Source organism: Oxyura jamaicensis, chromosome 3 (genome assembly GCF_011077185.1).
Source record: "Oxyura jamaicensis isolate SHBP4307 breed ruddy duck chromosome 3, BPBGC_Ojam_1.0, whole genome shotgun sequence".
In the NCBI taxonomy this organism is placed as follows: Eukaryota; Metazoa; Chordata; class Aves; order Anseriformes; family Anatidae; genus Oxyura; species Oxyura jamaicensis.
Genome location: NC_048895.1, coordinates 67391840 through 67411574, shown reverse-complemented (window position 1 = coordinate 67411574; position 19735 = coordinate 67391840). Strand labels below are relative to the sequence as shown.

Genomic DNA, 19735 nt, shown 5'->3' with positions numbered 1-19735 from the left:
ACTAAAACTAAAAATGAACTTGAAGTTATCAACTTAATTATCCTTCAACTCACACCACCTCAACTTCAGGGGAGGTTGAAAGCAAATCCTCCAGCACAGAGAAAGTTAATTTAGACTTCTGCCTCCAGACTGAAAAAAATAAGAGCATTTTCCCATCAAAGGCAAAAATGGCATCAGTTTCCTCTGGGTGATCTGGCAGGGATCCTAGCCTGCCTTTAACAAAACTGTTGGTACCATTCAGAAGAAAAACTGCCAATTTTGTTTGCCTAAAGGATAGGACTGATTTACCTCGCTTACTGGAGGGCATGAAATGTAGCAAGTCCCAGCTACACAAAAACAAATCCTACAAAAGCCAGGGGGAGCCTGGTTAAAAACCAAAACCCAGCCAGCACCTGGATATGCTAAGTGTTGGGAGAGGAGAGGGGTCTTAGGGTTTCAAAACTGGAGTGCAGCATTTAAGCAGTCAGTGAAAGGATGGTTCAGGAAGCTGTTACGGGAATGCAGAGTATTCACCTCTAAGCCCTAAGTTCAAATCCTCCCTGACAAACAGCTTCAGAGACTTGCTGCTATGTGATACCAGGCGTTACTGAGTTATGTGAAATGAATTGGCTTGCTCAGATCCTCACTTATCCACATTAAAAATGAGACGGCTGTCCTTCGCCACAATTCAGTGTTTTACAAAACTCTTGGTGACAGCTGAGAGAAGTCTCTCTATTACTGTTTTTATGATATTTTTCATCAAATCATTGTAGTTGAATGAAAAAAAAATAGAAAAATAGTTTCAGAACCACTTTTCATCAACCTGTATCATGCAGTTGCAGAACTGGCAGAGTGATGCTGGCTTTTCAAAAGAATTCAATGCAAACTTGAAAAATTGTTTTAAGAATCTAAAAAGTGGTAGTGACTTCCTGACACACTGAATCACTTCCTCTCCTTACTTACTTTTAGGTGAACTGGTTATTGATGACACTGGAAATATAGATGGAAAAGTACTGAACTGGACTCAAAATGAGGTGAACTAATCTGGTTTTTCTTCTGCTGACAAAAAAAAAAAAAAAGTCTGTCACATTCAACTCAAAAGCCAGTCTTGGATGCTGGAAGCCAAACGATCTACTTTCTTGTCAGGCTGATTTGCAGGATACCCAACAAAAGAACAAGAGCTCAGGTGCTGTGCTCCAGGTTAGCACCTGGACCCTGATGAGCAGAGCCTTGTGCAAGATGTAGCAATGAAGTGTTCAGAGCTTGCTTTATACACTACTGCTCTGATAGAAAGGAAGAAACAGCCATTAGCCAGCAGAGGGAGAAAGAAATAAGAAATGATACGTGAGTCACTTATGAAACAAAAGCTTGACTAATGCAGATTCTGAACATTTTTGCTTTCCTAAGACCAACCTCTGTCTTTTTAAATAAAAAATCTTTTTACTGGACAATCTGCTTTACAAAGCCATTCAGTTTTATTACAGAGAGGAGATATTTAATGAAAAAAAAAAAAAAAGAACTGGCATTTTCTCATACACAAAATGAGAAATATCATTGATGTGGGGACTTTCTTAGAAAATTAGAAAAATTGTTAGAATCAAATAGAGTCCCACTTGATACATTCTGAACAAGCCTTTCTTGTCCCCCACCCTCCAAAACCTCCAGGGGAACTTTCCTACAATCGAAGAGCAAAAGTCTGTAGTTATCAAAAGTTTCTTCAGCAAACTCAGTCATACAGTTTTGCAAGGGTGTGAGCATTTGGTGAAACTGCAGCTTCATGTCAGTAAGTGACATTGCACTTGTACAAATTCTTCTGATTGCAATTGCAGTTTTTCAGGATCTGTTAAATGAGCTCAGTTCTGCCCAAACGTCACCATGCTCTTGCATGCAAGCCTCACACCAAAGTGACCAGATGCGTGTCTCTGACTGCAAAACTAGTGCCACTCATATATCTGATTCATGTTTCAATAAACATAGCCCATTTACAGATCCCAAAGCCCCCTTTTCAATTCATTACCATTCATTACTAATTCATTACATATCCATACTTCTCTAGGGGAAAGCAGATGATTACTCCTTGAAGTAATATCTTGTGGACCTGGAATCATATCCTGGGGAAATAAGGGGCAGAACTTGTCTCCCTTTGCTTCATAAATAAAAACAAATCTACTTCCTTAATGCCTTTTACACCCCGAGGTTTCTGTGTCAACCCTACTTGCCCTTGCAGTGTAAGCCTACCACAGATTCCTAAACACTTCTCAGCTGAAGTAGTTTGGCCTTTGAACTCTCTTCCTATCAGTGATGGTTTGTTTTGTCAAATGACAATGAGGAAGCCAAAGTGCAGAGGAGACAATTACTGACTGCTGATGTCCTGATGCAGGTTCAAAACCACACGGAGGAAAGCAGGAATGTCAAGAATCCCAGCATGCCATTAATGACCGAACAAAGTAGCAAAAAGCTATTTAGGCTACTGACAAGCTGTATGCAGGTGCTGAGTGTTCACCAAATGAGATAAAAAGATGGTACAAGAATCTAAGAGCTCATTCAGCCCCTTGGCTTTCAAAAACTAGGTTACGGCTATTAGGTCCTGATTCTACAAGTTACAACGTGTGGACCTGTGTTTAAGGCCTACCTGCTATACTAATTTCTGAGATCTGTGACTTTAAAAAAAACACTTCAAAGTTTCCTTGATTATGCTGAAGATATGGTCAACCATTTTAAAGGCAGCTTATAAGCCTTTGTGTAGGCTTGAATATCAAACTAGTTTCATGAGTATACCTTATCTACCATGCTTTTATATTAAAGGTCAGGTGTGAGTCAATCTTTACGGAAACATTTTTCAGCAGAAAATACTGGAACAGAAATTGCTCTTGGGCTCTCATTTGTTCTGTCACTTCCAGTTTGAACTCTGTTCTTAAAACAAAATCCTAATGTCTTTAGTTCTTCCAAGTGCTGAAGTTTCTTTTTCTTTTTCCTTTTTTTTTAAAAAAAAGGAAATGTTAATATGGTATTTTATCTATACCCAGATAATGATAAATTATCATACCTTCTGGAACTGAGAACATTGTAATTGATGTGAGACCCGTCACAGAGATGCGGTCTTGCCAATCACAGAATTACTCTCAAACCATTTTCTCAGCTCCAGGAGTAAGAATTGTGCACTTTAAGTAGCCTCTTCCATTTGTAGGACCAGCTATCAAGCACATGGCTGAGACTGCTTTTGCAGAGTGGGCATATAGGAATTGAGACATTAAATTAGACAATACAGAGTGATCATTGGGCTCAGGTTCAACTTCCTCCTTCATACACTTCTGGCCAGTACGAGTTTGATCCACTATATATATATATGGTTTTTGAGCACAAAATTCAGATGCAATTTATATATATATATATTATATATAATTAATATATAATTAAATAATATATATTATATATAAAAAATATAATAATATATAATTAATATATATATATATATTAATTGCATCTGAATTTTGTGCTCAAGAACCAGTTGGAAACTGAAAGCTTTGTTTATCTGGCTCATTTAAAGACTAAGCAGCAGTGCAGAATTCACTCTTGTTCAGCTTCAGCTTTTATTGCTGTCTTTTTTGACAGAGATCTGCAAAGAGAGTATGGTTTATTTTCCACATAAAATCTAATGTTAGCCAATTTTCTGCAGCTATCAATGAGAAAGCCAGTTATATCTGCTACTGTAGGCACATGGTATAAGAGAGACAGGTAAATTTTTCCTTACAGTCATCTTAACTTCTAACCAACACTGAACTGGCTGATCAGGCATCCTCAGCCTCTGCTGGATTTATGTCCAAGACTTAATTTATACTATCTCTGAAATCCTGTTTAAAAGACCAATACGTATCAGCCTTTCAACTTCAAGACTCAGTTTGCAGCTGTCACTGAAGTTCACGCTCACAGGCTGTACTGTACTACTGGATGAGTTAGTAGCAACTGGCAGCTACAAGTGCAAGCAGTTCTGTCTTAAAAAACAAAAAAAAAGAAAAAAGAAAAAAGGAGGTTGTTGAACTCTGAATGAGTGGTAAGTAGACTCAAAATGATGGCCTGAGCGCAATAACCCTCTTGATGTCTCATAAATATTATGAACAATATTTAAACAAAATTAACTTACAGGTCATCAGGACAGTTGCTTGGAGATTCCAGCCTTCCTCCTGATCGTACATGGTGTAAAACTTCCATATTGGAGAGACCTGGATATGGCTGTTGACCCAAGGTTAATGTTTCCCACATTAAAACTCCAAAAGACCTAAGAAGCACCAACAATAAATTTTAATTACCAATGTGATGACGAGCAAGCTCCCTGTCAACACTTAACTAAAATGACTCCAATCTAAGAATAAGACTCAGATACAATAAGAGTAAGTAGTTTTAATTTTATGTGAAACAATTCATACATTGCCAGCCTCTGAAATAACTAAAATAAACATGTGGAACAGACACTCTTTCCCAGACTCACTGAGATGGAGCTTAGAAGACAATGAGTACCCACAGCTTCCCTGGGCACTACTCTCTGCTTGAGCATGTCCTCAATTAACCAAGCATTTAGAAATATGTGGAGTTGTCATTGGAAATAGAGACACTTACAAGATCTCCTAAGCACCACTCATAAAGCAATCAGTGCCTCATTGGGTTTGGTACAGGGCATGAAATAGTTTTCTTAGATAAATGCAAGAGCAGTAATTAAACTGAAAGCTGCAGACCTCAGCAAGATTAGTGTGCTACAGCCCACCCGTTCTTATTCACAGTTACCCAATCTAAAATCATGTGAATCTCAAGCTTACAGGATCTGGTTTGGTCTGGTTTTCTCTAGGCCTTCTGGCAGTGGGTCTCTGCTTCTTCACTAAAAACCCAAGCCCATCCATATATACACTTCAAGTAAACCACCATAGCAAACTACTATGAACTTCCCCTGATGATGTTGAGAAATTTCAAAGTTACCAGAACAGGATAAAATGATAAGGGGAAAGTGTTTGCTGGTAGGAAGGAAACGTCAGTTAACCTAATGGAAAACAAAGTGGAAAGGAATACAAGCAATTCACTGCTCAAGCAAGCAAAAATCACATTGTAGGCCTTGTACAAAATTGTTTGATTGAGTGACACTAATTCTTTCCAGCCAGAATCCAAGGCTAGAGCTCAAAGCATTAAGGAAAGAAATACTTCCATGTGGGTACTGTCCTTGTGCCAAACTTTTCATTAGCTCATTAAAATATCACCTAGGAAGAAATCTGCCTGAGCTTATAAATGATTGGAGCTGGAAATATACAAATTTATTATTGCTGCTGCAAACCAATATTTTCTTGCTGTGGGATTTACTATTACTATCCCCACTGCTCTTGACTGCTCTAACTCACCAGACATCAGAGCGATTTGTGAAGACACCATCAATGAGGCTTTCAGGAGCCATCCATCTGACAGGGAGTAGGCCTTCTCCTCTTTTCCTGTAATAATCATTTTTATAGATATCTCTGGCAAGTCCAAAATCACCAATCTTTACTACCCGGGAGCAGCTCTCATAGTCCTTCTCAGACACAAGGCAGTTGCGAGCAGCCAGGTCCCTGATTTATAAGGCAGAAAACAAGAGGATGGAGTTAACATTGCAGAATAACTCGTGTCAGAAGAGACCTCTGGAGATTAGCTGCTTCAACACCCTGTTCAGAAGGGTGCCCACCTCAAGATTAGATCAGGTGTCTGGGGCATCACCCAGTTAAGTTTTGCATACCTCCAAGGCTGGAGGTGCCACAGCTTTGCTGGACAACACATTCCAGTGATTGATCCTGCTCATTGTGAGCAATATTATCTAATTTCCCTGGCTGCAGCTCATTCCTATCACCTCTTGTCTTTTCCCTTTGCACCTTTGAGTCTGACGTGGTGTCCTCTACGATCATCCATTTAGACAGATGAAGACAATAAAAGGATCTGCCCACTTGCCCTTCTCTTTGTTGTAAGGGATAGCATTCTTGCCTAGAGTGCAATGGGTCCTGGGTAAGTAATTTTAACAGAAAAGCATCACGTTATTTTAATCCAGGCTCTCACTTTTGTTATTATATTGTGACACCTTTCCTAGGTAAGATAATTACTCATGATACCGTGGGTAAGCCCCAGAAGGCTAAGAAAATAATTTCTGTACCTGTGTATGAAGCGCATTTTCTCTAAATAGACACAGCCTTTGCAAATATCCAAGCATATATCCAAGAGGTCAGTCACTGTCAGTAAGGAACTCTGGAGCTACAAGTAACAAAGGCAGAAGTTACCCATATCTTCCAGCTTTACAAAGTCAGAATAACAGCCTCCCTATACAAAGACAGTGTTGTTATCTCCTTGAAATTTATAGGATTTTTCCAAAACAGGTGCAAACTATCTGTATGCCATTAGAGCAAATGCTAATTACTTGCAGGGTAAACTGTTAAATCACAGCACTGCAAGGCAGGTGAACACATCCTGTTCTTTGATTTGGGGCTAAGAATATCCTAGGGACTTCAGAATCACTTCTTTGTTGTACTTGCAGGTACTTGCAGAAATGGGACACCAAAAATTTCCTCCCACTATCATATCAGGTTTGCTTGCTGTCGTATTAAGAGAATATGTTATTCCAGTAGAATACATCTATATATATACTTATCCGTAGACTTCAATAATGACTGTGGATTTGATGTGATCGTCTACATAAATTAGATGATTGCTACGATGCTATAAAATTTCAGTGTCAAGCCCCTTTGACATAAAATCCTACCATTCACTCTTTTAATCGACATGCTACCTATGAAAATTAATTAACCTCTTAATTAAAGAGAATTATTCTTTATTCTTTTCTCCTCTTTACTCTAAAGACTTTAGGGATACAGGCACAAGGACAGTATCTTCTTCTGTGCTTGGATGCTGCTTATCACATTATGGATATTTCCACTATTCAAAGCAGGAAAGAAAGAAAGAAAAAAAAAAAAAGTGAGGTCTAGTGGACCACATACATGATGTATCATTTGTATGATGACCAAGTGCTATCATGTATAATCATTTTTCAAAGCACCGTTCATGGTGTTCATAGAAAGGAACTCAGTAGTCATATAATGACTGAAAAAAAAAAAAAAAAAAAAAAAAGAACAATTTCAGTCAGTGGTCTGATGACATTTAACACGACATTCAATCTTCTTCACAGCATGCCTGGTCAGCACTCAACACTGAGGTCCCAGGGTGTTAAGGAACAACCAGGTCTGAGCTTGCAGATGCAGAAAAGCTGGGCATCAGCATGGCCTTTGAAGAAGATTAAAACTGAGAAATAGTGCAAAGCTACAGGTTAAAAATAGACCCTTCAGGGTCTTTACCCTACCTTTTGCTTTCTGGCTCCTCGTAAATAGCTAAGGAGATCCCCTCCTTCCATCAGCTCCAGTATAAGGTACTGAGGTTCATTTAACAGGCACACTCCAAGTAACTTCAGAATGTGGGGGTGATCAAATTTACTAAAGAGAAGGAAATGATGTAAGATTATGTATGAAAAGTCCAATTGGTTGACAGTTAATAATTTGCATATAGCTACAAGTAATAAATGAGCAGTTTAGCAATTACAAGCCTGCCTCTACCAACATCATGATTTAGTAACTTAAAATGCCTGAACTTGCTCAGTAATGGGACAATTTTAAGGACGTCCTTTCAAAACACAGATTTACTCTGTACTTTGACAAGCACTCTAATGTATGCATACATGTTAAAAGCAGATGTCTTCATGTTTACAGGAAGCAATGCACGGTAGCCAAATGGCAGTCTCATTTAGGAATAACATGAATCTGTACGTTAAAGGTATCTCTATTATTTTAATAGAGTATTTTTACTACGGTAATCACAGATGAAATATTGATTTGGAAAAATGCACATAGAAAAGCAGAAGCACAAAGTGCAAATTCTTATTCCCACAACCCAGAGAAGAATGGTTTCTGACAGTACATTTTACAGAGAAACAAAATACACACAAGAACCTGCAGATATGCTAGTAATGCCTGTGTCCAAAAAAATGGGATTATGACAGAACAATCAGCCCTCTGAGATCTAGCACTTTTCAAGGAATGAAGAGCATTTACACACTCCATCAGTGCCCATGTTTTTACAACCACATTTATTGTGTTTAAAAATGGTTTTCTCTTCACTCTGCTGTGTGAAAGGACTTGCACCATCAGACAGAGAAATCTGACTCTGTTGGGGAAACTGATGGTGTCTAAAGGGCTGTCAAACGTACCAGAGTAAATAAACAAACACAACAGAGGAACATTTTCCTTCTAACCTCTTTCAATTTGTGTAATCTTAGGTGTTGGCAAAAACTCTTTAGCAAAAAATGTGATTTTGAATTTGACAGTCCCCCCCAGCCTCCAGCACATACCTCTCAATCAGACAAATTTTGGCACTCTCAAGAACAAAAACAGTGGAAGGAACACCTGGCACTTTCCTTACAGCTCACACAGCCCTTTCTCTACTGAGCTATCATTCCTTAGTTCCCAAGTGATGGGATACACCCAGGAATTTGCTACATATATTTGTACACAAATGACCCACCCATCACCAATATCAAATGACTGTTTGAAATACAGATGCTCACAGCTTTGCATAGCAATAATAGAAGGAGCCAATAGTCCTTGCTTAACTGGGAGAGCATAACACTACTACTGAATTTTAATACACTTCCAAGAAGCAAGCAACATTTAAGCAATGAACATCAGGGTTTGTAAAGAGTCAGGTCCACTTATGTGCCCTTTCTACCTTTGGTTTAATTTGAGACCTCACAGATGAACATCAAGAAAAGTATCCAACCCATCCATGAGGAAATTAAATCACTCTTTTTCACATTAAAAAAATAAACTTTTAAAACATATAAAACATGTATTTTTATTATTATTATTTAATGACACCTGTGAATATGTAACACTTAAACTTTCCTATACTCTTTGTTTCTATGTCTCATTGGATTGTTATATGCATGGGCCCACATTAGTGTTTATATTTAAATATAATTTTCAACAACATATTTTTCCAGGAATTCTCATTTTGGATTAATAGCTGAACGGGAAAAAAAAAAAAAAAAAAAAAAAAAAAAAAAAAAAAGAAAGAGCAGAACTGGGGAAACTTCAGGGGCTTTGAATTCATATAATTTTCATAGTACACAGAAAAGAGTCCTTAACCAGGTTTATGACTGCCAGATACATAAAGTTAGACTGTAGGAAGTTTACACACAACTCTTACTCTTCATCACAAATTTAGATTGTAACAACATGATTTCCTTTTAGTTTTCACAAGCCTTTTCCATCATTCATTGTATAGTGTATAATAACAGTTAGTCAAAGTAATGTAAGATTTAAACAAAAACAAACAAACAAAAAAGTAAACAAAAAAAGACTATTGTGTAAACCAATTTCAAATTTAAAATAGCATTTCTCCTGTACAGGAGGAAGTCCTTTTCAAAATCTTATAATCCTGCACTCATGAAACAGAAGTCAAAGAAGTGCAGATCAGCACATCTGAAAGCCTAACTGTATTCTTAGTTTTATGCTATCAGCTGAAAACATAAATTCAACTTCTATTATTCTCTCTGGAAACTCTGGAAATCCAGACTTCTAGCTGACACACTGACCTTTCCATGCAAAGTTCTCGTACTGTTGACATACATTATTTTTTGGAGTACACCTTAGTAGAAGAAGTATGTGGCAGCCTCTAGTGGTAAATTATGCACATTTTTAAAAAACAATTTCCTCAGTAAATTGAAACTGCAAGGCATCAGCTTGTTTTGGTATGTTTATTTTCATAAAACAATATTAGACAAATGTTGCCCATTTACCTTTAACAATTAAGTTAGTTCTAGGGAAGCAAAGATACTGAAATATTTTTCGGGTCCAAAAACCAAAAGATCCATGACATGAACTTGCAGTCTGCATCTTAAATTTTGCAGAAGTCTTACAGATTTATTTTCATGAGATTCATCAGTAGTATTTTTTTTAGCAGAAACATGAGAACAGCTGAAAATGCCACACCAATTTGTTTAAAGTGTTGCTCTCGTTCCTCTTCAAGGCCACCACCCTCATATAATAACAGCTACAAAGGGTACCCAATGGCAAAGCCTTTCCTACCTCATTAAGTGTGCCTCCTTCAGGAATTCACTCTTCTCTTGGTCTGTTGAACCCTTCTTCAAAGTCTACTCAACAGAAAGCACAAGTGTAATAACACTTAGGTCACCACCACCCTTATCACACAGTGCTTAAGTAAAGCAATCAGACGTAGACACAACCTTTAAACACAGTATTTCCCAGCAATAATTGCAAAGTGAAAGGCTCAGCCTAAAGTGACTTGCAAAAAATCCCTCAAGGAAATATCCAAATCTCACAATGCCTGTTTTGGTGGTATAACCTCTGAGCCAAATCTCTCTGTCCATCCCATTCTGCTGCCAGAGAACTACACAGCTGTGATTACCTTGACTGCTACTTTGGTTTCTCCACTTCCATCTGCCAGGATATCTACTGCAGTTCCTTCATACACCTCTCCAAAGGCTCCACTTCCTAACAATTTGTGTAAGTTCAGTTTGTCCCGGGGGAAAGCTGGCAATGATTCAATCTCTGCTTGAGAAGGAAGAGTGCTACAAAACAGCAATACTAGTCACTTGTTAGTACTTAAACATGCTTGAAATGTTACTAAATTTATTTCTCAAATGAATCTGGTACTATATGTCTCATTGGGTGCATTTAAGGGGAGTTCAGATGAGATCTAGATGTTTTGGAATCTACTGGAAAACACCATATCTCCTTCCCTGCCCCTGCACTTGCATTTCTTGCTAAAGTGAGTGTGCAGGGTGGGCTAGAGGCAATCCAGGCCAGGGTATGCACCAGGGAGGCAGCATGGCAGGGCATACTTCAGAGCAGACCTGCCATGTTGTACAGACGTGGCCCTCAACCTCATGTCAAGGCATCAGGGATGCACTGATAAAAACCAGTCCAGTGAAGCCCTTTTACATGTTTTTGTCCAGAAAATGCATTTGCTCCAAGGACATACCTGACAGCATAACAGGCATTGGCTAGTCCCACTGGTTCAGCCATCCCCCTGAGTTGAGCTAATTCTTTATCTTCCTTGACAAACACTATCTGCCCAATTAAGGATGGTTTTCTGGATTTCCTTCTTTGGTACCATACTGGAACAGAAAAGGAGACCACCAGATATTTCACTCTGAGAGTACACCAGTATGTGAGTAGGCTGAAAGGCTACAAGTGTTTTTTGTTGTTGTTATTCTGTTCAGCACGATCCCCCAGCAGCTCGTGTAAGCAAGACATTTCCATCTGGCCACCACCTTTTCCCAAGGAAGACAGACAACTGAGAAGTCAGTCAAGTGCCCACTTCTGAATGTGCCAGGACCCAAACCCAAAGGGCTGGTGCAATGTCCCAGAGAGAAGATGAAGAATGAGAGGATCAACCCAGGGTAATCTGCATCCTTCCTTCAGGGACAAAGTAGAAGTGGAAAATTGGGAACTTTTGATGAACAAATGCAGTACACAACTTGAGAATTACAAAGTACAAGTTTTTGTAAGGATACAGGAATGTCAGAGCTCCTTCAACATTTCTGTGCTCTCCCTGCAAGGAATCAACGGCAAGAAATGCCCAAGGACGGAATCCTAGATACTGAAAATGTAACCACCTATCTCTAGGGTTTTGAAAGATGAAACTCACAAATTCCCCCCAGCTCCCACACGGGGGATTGTTCAGCATTTCCCTAAACCTGGAGGCCCATTATCCCCTGCTGTCTGAACTGCCTTTTACTGAGGCCTGGCAAACCAAGGGTATGCAAAAAAATCAGCCACATACCGAAACCAAACAGCATAACCATACACAAACCCAGCACAACTGCTCCAATCACAGCAACAATATCAATGATGTCTGGGGAGGTCACACTATCTGTTAAATAGAAGAGGAAAATTGGTAAATGCCTGTGTACATGAATCATATCAATCTGTAAACCTGAGAGGACCCTTTAGCTGCTTGCTGTGCAAGTTTTACTCTGTACAAAGCTCTCTTATAGGCTGTATGGAGACATCTCCATTTGGTCAAACTAATTCTCTTCCCCTAGGTCTGGAGTATTCCTGACCTACTGTGTATATGTAACAAGAAAGTGCTAATTGCTTGACCACTCACAATGGGATTTTCAAAAACACCCCCAGTGTGTAGGTCAAACATTCTGGCTGATGGCAAGAAGTAATTTTCACATCTTAACCCAGCACAGAAGCTTGCATTTACTTCAAGGATCATACCATGATGCAGACTGCAGGGTCACAAGAGACTAATCAGTATAAAGGAGCAGAAACAAAGTTCAGGCCCACTGTTATGTACAAAGCACTGGCAGCTAGGCTCATCATCTGAATGCTACTAATGATCAGCCACTTAGACACATTACTTTACTTGTGCAACAACTTTATCATAAAATAGCAGGTCTCTCTCCATAAATCAGTATAATTACTCTGTATAAAAAACTTGATTAACAGAATAAGAATGTGCAGGACATACCTTTACCCAACACGATATCCTTGCTCGTGTCACTGTATTCACCAAGGCCGAGCACATTTGCAGCTGCTGCTCTGAACTGGAAAGTTCCTTCTAGGTTCTTGGCCTTCCATGTGCAAATACTGGCACAGGAGCCATTGTAAACCACCACCCACAAGGACTTCATTTTGTTGGTGCTCTCAGTCTGCTTCCTACAACAGGCACATCAAAATTACCTGTGTATGTTATTAATGCAGTGAGGGCTGCTTACTGCTTCTTCCCCCTTCTTCAGTTCCACAGCCTTCACAGAATCTCTCTGCCTGCATGAAAGCCCAATCTATTCACAGCGTTTTGGCTACAGAGTAGAAAATTGCACCATGCCATTTCAGCCATGCTAGGAATCACAGATCTTTAGCTTGTCATGGGAAATGTAATGCTAGAACATTTTAGAAATACAAAGCTACAGCACATTTTCACCTGTTTCAGTACACAGCGTACAGCCAAGATTTCAAAACATTCTTATTTAGCTTTTAGAAAAAAATAAATAAATAAATAAATGTATTAAATTTATTTTGTATACTGTTAGAAGTTTTTGCTTTCCTGGGCCTAGAGTAACTCAGTGGCTCTTGTGCATCAGGTTTCACAAGCTAAACAGGAAGCAAGTCATTGGCAGTGAAGACACAATTCTTTAGCTAGCCAGTTTCCCATAGTATCTGCTGACTGCTGCGTATATTTCTTCCTTTCCCCATTGGACTGAGATTGATTGCTCACAATAAATTCAGAGCTGATTATTCACCAACCAAAAGAAGACCACGTATTTAAACTTGAAAGGCCATATCTGAAATGTCATTTCATGTCACACAGGACTGTAATATTTCATGTGAAATGACCTTCATGAACATGTCAGTCATTCTCCCAACATACTTCAATGCGGAAAAAAAGGCCAAATATTTTTAAACCAAAAAGACATGTGAAAACTATATGTTCTTGTTGACATCCCTAGCATAGCTGTATGAAAAACGGGTAGTTTCAAAGGGCTATGCAAATATGTTCTAGAATCCTATGGGTCTGTCTTTACCTTTTTCTAACTTGTGTAAAAGTACCATGAGGCTCAAAGTCAAATTCAGTCAAAAATACCAGTGTATGCACATTCAAACTGCATGAGAAAATCATATTTTGTTAAACTAAAAAAAAAAAAAAAAAAAAAAAAAAAAAAAGCCTCAGCGTTACAGTGATTCCAAGGATGAATATGAAGCTGGAGCCTGGAGAGCACAGCAACTACAGCACGGCCCCAACACAGGCCAAGGAACTGTCCTTTCTTTTCCCATCCAAAGCAAGACAGGTACAATGTGGCTGCTGGCATATTAAAATTATTGTGGTGTCATAGCATGCAGGTCAGTGCTGATGTACACTCACAGAACTGTATGGAAGCTTACAGCACCAGGAAAATATGTCTGGGTGAAAACTTATATAAGTAAAGTATGCTCAACTCCACAGCGCTGTCAGTCCTTAACTTTCATAAGCACCAAGTTAACTGAGGAAAAATAAATGGTAGCTGAGTTTAAAACCTTACTTCCCTCTATCACTGCTCATTTAAAACATTATAGGAATATCTCAGCAAATGGAATCTCTTCAGTTTTAAATAGTGCCTAAATTAAGCATTGCACTGACTGCCTTAAACAGACCTCTCCAGAGCTGTGGTCAAAAAAAATAACAAATTTCAAAGTCACTGCCCTCACCAATATACTCTAACCCATCCATACAACCTTGACAATGCTAGTGCAGGAATAAGTGTGAATTAACACTGCGGATGCCTAATGAGTGTTACACTTATATTCCAGACCATCTGTATTTGCTGACAGAGCACTATAAAAATTATCTAGTCATCCCATGTTGGTGGGAACAGATTATGATTCCTTTTCACCATTTTATAAGAGTTTTCTGTGGGCCCTTTGAATGCTAAGATATTTCTACATATGTTTTAGCTGAGAATATTTACGAAATGCTTGAAAATTCAGATTTGAAAGTATTTCTGAGTCTTCTAATCAACAATATATATCCAAATATATGTATCTGGATACATCCATGTATTTCAGGGTTGGTCTGGAAATGTTGCTAGTGTATATTTTCTTCTATGTTTCCTAGAAATTTATGGAAACAATGGCTACCTGTATTACCCAAGGAAGAGATCCTATGGGAATGGCTATTTGCATTATTGACATTTCACTCTTCCCACCATGACCAAACTGAAAGCCCTTGAGATCTCAGATCCATATTTCCAAAAATGATTAGTTGTATCAGGCATAATTCAAATTGTCCAGTTTCAAAAAGAGTGATGAAGCCTAATTTTAACACAATCCTGTAAGCCTTTTGAAAAATCAGAACAAATAAAATTGTCACAAGTTGGATACTGAAAATGGAGAAAACAAAAAGTGCTAGTCAGTTCCGAAATTTCATACTTTTGCTCTTAGTTTATGCAAAAGCCCAAGCAAAGATAATTTAAAAAAGACAAGCAATCAACTCCAAGGGATTTTCCAAAATTTCCATATTGGTTTGGGCTCAAAGGGCAACTCAAAACTTATTTTTTAGCTGGCATACCAAAGTTGAGGCATGTGTTGCAGGCCTAGCTCGTGACTGCTACCCTAATTTCCCAAGACACAGGCTTGCAGACCATATGAGTTGTCTGGCAGTGGCAGAGTAGCCATCCTACTCTCTGTAGCTTTCTATAGCAACCCCCCGCCCCCCCCCCCCCCCCCCCCATCACCCTTGTCTTCACAACATGCAGCTTTCACAACCAGGTACTGCAGGGAGGATGTGTTTGCCTCTCAGCCGGGAGAGCACACATCCAGAATACCTGCTGTTTCCCATGGACCTCGCTCACATCGCTTCTGGTTACCCTCTTCTCTCAGAGGTAGACATTTTCCCTGATGTGGATGAACAGCACTCCACTGCTCCCTTGGAGGAAAGTGGGTGACTATTAGCCGGCCCGTGCATGTAGTTGGAACAGCCAAACACAACTGCTAGGACAGCCTCCCCCTGCTTACCCAGGTTTGTTCTGGGCTGCTCCCTGGTCTGCACACATGGCTTACCTGCTCTCTAAGATGTAGTAGGTCAGATTGCTTCCATTGTCTTCAGCCTTTTCCCACTGTACAGAGTTTTTAGTGTTTTCTGCTCTTTTGGGGGTGCCTGGCTTACTGGGAACACCAGCTTTGACCAAACAGAGAAGAAAGAAAACACTTAAAACATGTATACCAAGACAAAGAGCTAACAGACATGGAACAAACTTTGGACATGTACATGGCTGTTTGTACATTCAAAAGGACAAAGGATCTAGATTAATAATCCCCGTCGAAAATGAATCTTTGGCTTTCTCTTTGTAATGGACAAATTTCAAAATTTTCACTCTCATGCAGCCTTTCACAAGAAGCTATGAGTTCACATGTATATAGACATTTCATTTCAATTTCTCTTTTTTCCTGTGCTCCACTTGAAAGTAAACCTTAATTTCGTTCCTCACATTATTTTTGCAGAGATGGTATGTTGTTATTTATTTTTCAAACACACAAAACTATTGCCTCTTAGTGTAAGAAAATTACCTGCTTTCCAAAATATTGTGTTTGATTATTCTTGTCCTAAAAATAGTCTTAGAATTTTGTTATTCTACATTACGTTCTTACCTGCAGTTTTAAACATTGTTGAAGAGGAAGTACTTTTCACTCCTGTAACATATACTACTGTCACTCTTACAAGATAGTTGGTAGAAGGAAGAGTTCCTGTGAGATTACACGTGTAAATAAGACCTGCGGTGCTGCATGTAGTGCTTGCAGGAGAAAACCAGTCATTTTTTGTTTGCCACTAGAAAAATAAAATATCATCATGGTCAACATTCTTGCTCTATTGAAAATATGTCCATCTCTGGATATATTAACTACTTTACCACCTTTTAATATCATAGGGGAGAGATTACGCATGTATTGTTTCAATTACAGGACTTCGTCTTCTTAGAGACCAAGGACACAAAAACTAGGTTTTCTTCTTTGTTTTCAGGAGACCTACAAACCTTGGCAGCCATAAAGGACAACAGATTAAGTGACCCCTTTGCACAGCCAAAAGGAGCCTTCCCCTTGCTTATCTCTGTGCAGCTTATATTTCTGGATCACTGTGGTGACATGCCCGTGAGTTCAGCTTGCCGCGATGCAATTGAAAGGAGACAGTTTAGTAGAATTGTGCTATGACATTTGTTTTAGGGCGGAAGTGAAATGTCTGGTGTAGGCCTAATGGATCTGATTGTCTATATTAAGGAATCTATGTGATCCAGATTAGCACATGACATTTTCTGTGTCCAGTGGTCCAGAAATTAAAACCTGAAGCTTCCATCCATGCTGCTGTCACTTCAGCGCTTCTCCAGTCTGCACAACCAGGCCTGTTTTTCTCTTCAGCATTTTCTCCTAACCTCTGTAGCAGGAAAATAAAATGCAGATACCAGGTTGTAGCTGACATTTAGTGCTGAAAATCCTTTTCTTTACTTTCTTGTGCAGAGTGGACATATGATTTGTAACTACCAGCTAGGCTGGGGGAGGGCAGTGAGGAAAGAGGGAGGGGACTATACTGAAACAGGAGACCCAGGAGGAATTCTGGTGGGGTCATCCAGGATGTTCTTTGGCACTTTGGAGTATTGAATGCTGCAGCTGCACTCCCCCTTGTTCCTGGCAAATGCTGCCTCCATCCTGCCCCTTCTGAGTCATTAAGGCTGACGTCACCATGCCCAAATTAACCACTGAGATTCTTCATAGATACCCTGCCACCCTATCTCATTCACCAGGAGAGAAGTGGGTTAAGTTTGATCTGGGAAAAAAAGAAAAAAAAAAAAAAAAAAAAAAAAAAAAAAAAAAAAAAAGGAGTATTTTTACCTTACGCAGCTCAAAGCTGGTTCCACTGACATGCAGAGGAGCTTGCCATTCTAGCTGGAAACTGGTATTTCTGGGGAATATGTTGACAGGTGCAGGTGGAGTCTCAAAAGTTTTTGCAGTAACAGGGACACTTTCAGAAAACCAGTTCTCATTGGGATGAAAAGCAAGAACCTAGTAAGGAAAGAAATGAACTGCACAGTACGAGACCAGGTGGAAAAGGTAACAACTCAGAATGTTTTAAAGAATAGCTGTTTTTCAAACAACACAATATTCAGGCAATGTAGGATGAAACATTTTGGGCTCCACAGCTTCAAAATTACAAATCTTCAGGCTGGAAGTTCATGGTTTCTAGAGTCCCCCTTATCAGAGAATCTTTTGAGTTTCTCATTCTATCTTTCTACCAAAACTCTTCTCTTTCAGACCTTTCCTAAATTCCATAGGCTTTTACACCAGCGTGCAGATGTTACATGTTCACATGCTGGTCAGTGTTCTACAGTCATAAAAACACAAGGTGAGAATGTGCCTTAGCATACTTCCAGTAAACCACAACTAAATATGACATGTTTGGGTATGCATACTTACATACATTCATATAGGTTTATATGTGTATGTGTGTATATATATATATATGTATATATATATACACCATCCAAATTATTAACAAAAGCACAAAATCAAATTTAGGACAGAACAGATCCCCTCCAGCCATCAGCTGAATGTTCTTGTAGGCCAAAGGCGAACTCTGAAAACCACTCTAACTGCATTTGTGATGGATTCTGCAGTGTGAATTCTGCAGACAACATATCCTTGGCTGACTTCTAAAATGTCTGAGAGAACAAACAGGTTGTGATTACACTGTTTATCATTATACCTTGAATAAATTGTTTGTTCCAGACTGGAGCCCACTGACAGACCAAGCAAGTGTCCCATTTGGAAACTGACTTTTTCGCAAGGGTGTTGCTGGGACAGGAGGTAAAAAATTGACAGAGATTTGATAGCGGATTGATTCCAGAGGTCCATTCGGCTTCAGAGGTTCACTCCAAGATATGTTGATAATGGTATCAGACAAAACCACTGCCTTAATGGAATCAACTGCCTCTGGTACTGAAACAAAAAGGGAAATGTATCTACCTTTAAATATCAATCTCACTTGTGTTTTTTTTGTTTGTTTTATTTTTAGATAAATAAAGAAATGTCACTGAGGAAGGAAAACATTTATAAGTATGTGAATATGGTAGTATCCTTGGCTATCATACCATGTAAGTAAACAAAACAAAACAAACAAACAAACAAAACTGCTGTCCTATACCTATATGTCCTATACTGTTATAGTCATATCACAAAACTCCTGCTCTCTCCTACTTTACTAATCAGAGTATCAGATGTGAGTTTGTGATGATGTTTACTCGGTTATACACTAAAATGTACCTATCTGCTATCCCAATTGGAAAGTCTTTTTTTTTTTAAACACAAAAGGCTGAAAGAAGAAAAACCTAAATTTTAAGATATCTTGCAATACTAGTTAAAAGATACATTCAAAGATGAACTGAATTGCTCAGCTTGGGCTCTAAAAATTGTGCAGTTCCAATATAGTGTGTAACTGGTTTATTTTTTGTCTGATCTAAAAGTTAGAAGTAAAGTTACACTTTATACCAAAACCTCTAGGAAAATTAAGCTGTTGCATATCTTCTATGTATTCTCCTTTCTTTAAAAGAAATCATTAAACTCAGGACATCTCATATATCATGAGAGTGGCCTTTGACAGAGAGCTTAAATTCACCTAAGACGTGACTGTTAATTGTCAGTTAAGAGAAGATAGATAACAACATAGTAAAACATTGCATATCCACCTAATGTAATAAGTTTTCTAAATTTTGGAGATGCGCTAAATCCATTTTCTGTGATGAACAGAAATACTTTATTCTGGACTGCCAGTAAGTAACTTAACCAAAAAAAAAAAATCAAAATATTTACAAATACACCGTGTAAGCATGATGGAATTGGAAGGCCTATTAGATAAAAAAAAAGACCCCCAGGCTCATTTTTTATTCAGTCCATATATTCCTCAGTTATTTGTTTAGTCCAATTTAGAATGTTACAATTAAAGAGATTTTTTGTTTATTATGACAGATGCTTTTAGATTCCAAGAACAAAGTTAGATATATTTAGCAAAATGGCTTGTTATGGAGGCTCTTCACAAAAAAGAAACTAGCAGGAAATTTTTTCCTAACATTGTTTGCCATCATTTACAATTTTGCTCAGAAATATATGTTCTAACTGAGCTATGTAAACAATAAACTAGGTTGTTGTTGGTCTGTTGT

The 19735-nt window shown here is 38.6% G+C and overlaps 1 protein-coding gene across 6 annotated transcripts in view; it reads right to left on the bottom strand.

The window, feature by feature from the left end:
• ROS1 (ROS proto-oncogene 1, receptor tyrosine kinase) overlaps positions 1-19735 on the bottom strand; it is a 75602-nt gene that overhangs the window by 12104 nt on the left and 43763 nt on the right. For 4 of the 6 annotated variants that reach the window (XM_035322393.1, XM_035322395.1, XM_035322392.1 and 1 more), the window contains exons 30-42: positions 18286-18518; positions 17415-17585; positions 16182-16359; positions 15594-15711; positions 12529-12716; positions 11833-11922; positions 11029-11164; positions 10453-10615; positions 10113-10177; positions 7334-7463; positions 6137-6234; positions 5361-5564; positions 4121-4255 (exon numbers count right to left, since the gene is read on the bottom strand). In XM_035322393.1, coding sequence (XP_035178284.1) covers positions 4121-4255; positions 5361-5564; positions 6137-6234; positions 7334-7463; positions 10113-10177; positions 10453-10615; positions 11029-11164; positions 11833-11922; positions 12529-12716; positions 15594-15711; positions 16182-16359; positions 17415-17585; positions 18286-18518 — 1909 coding nt within the window. The remainder of the gene's footprint in view (positions 1-4120; positions 4256-5360; positions 5565-6136; positions 6235-7333; positions 7464-10112; positions 10178-10452; positions 10616-11028; positions 11165-11832; positions 11923-12528; positions 12717-15593; positions 15712-16181; positions 16360-17414; positions 17586-18285; positions 18519-19735) is intronic. The other 2 variants (XM_035322397.1, XM_035322398.1) reach the window with 2 other exon arrangements.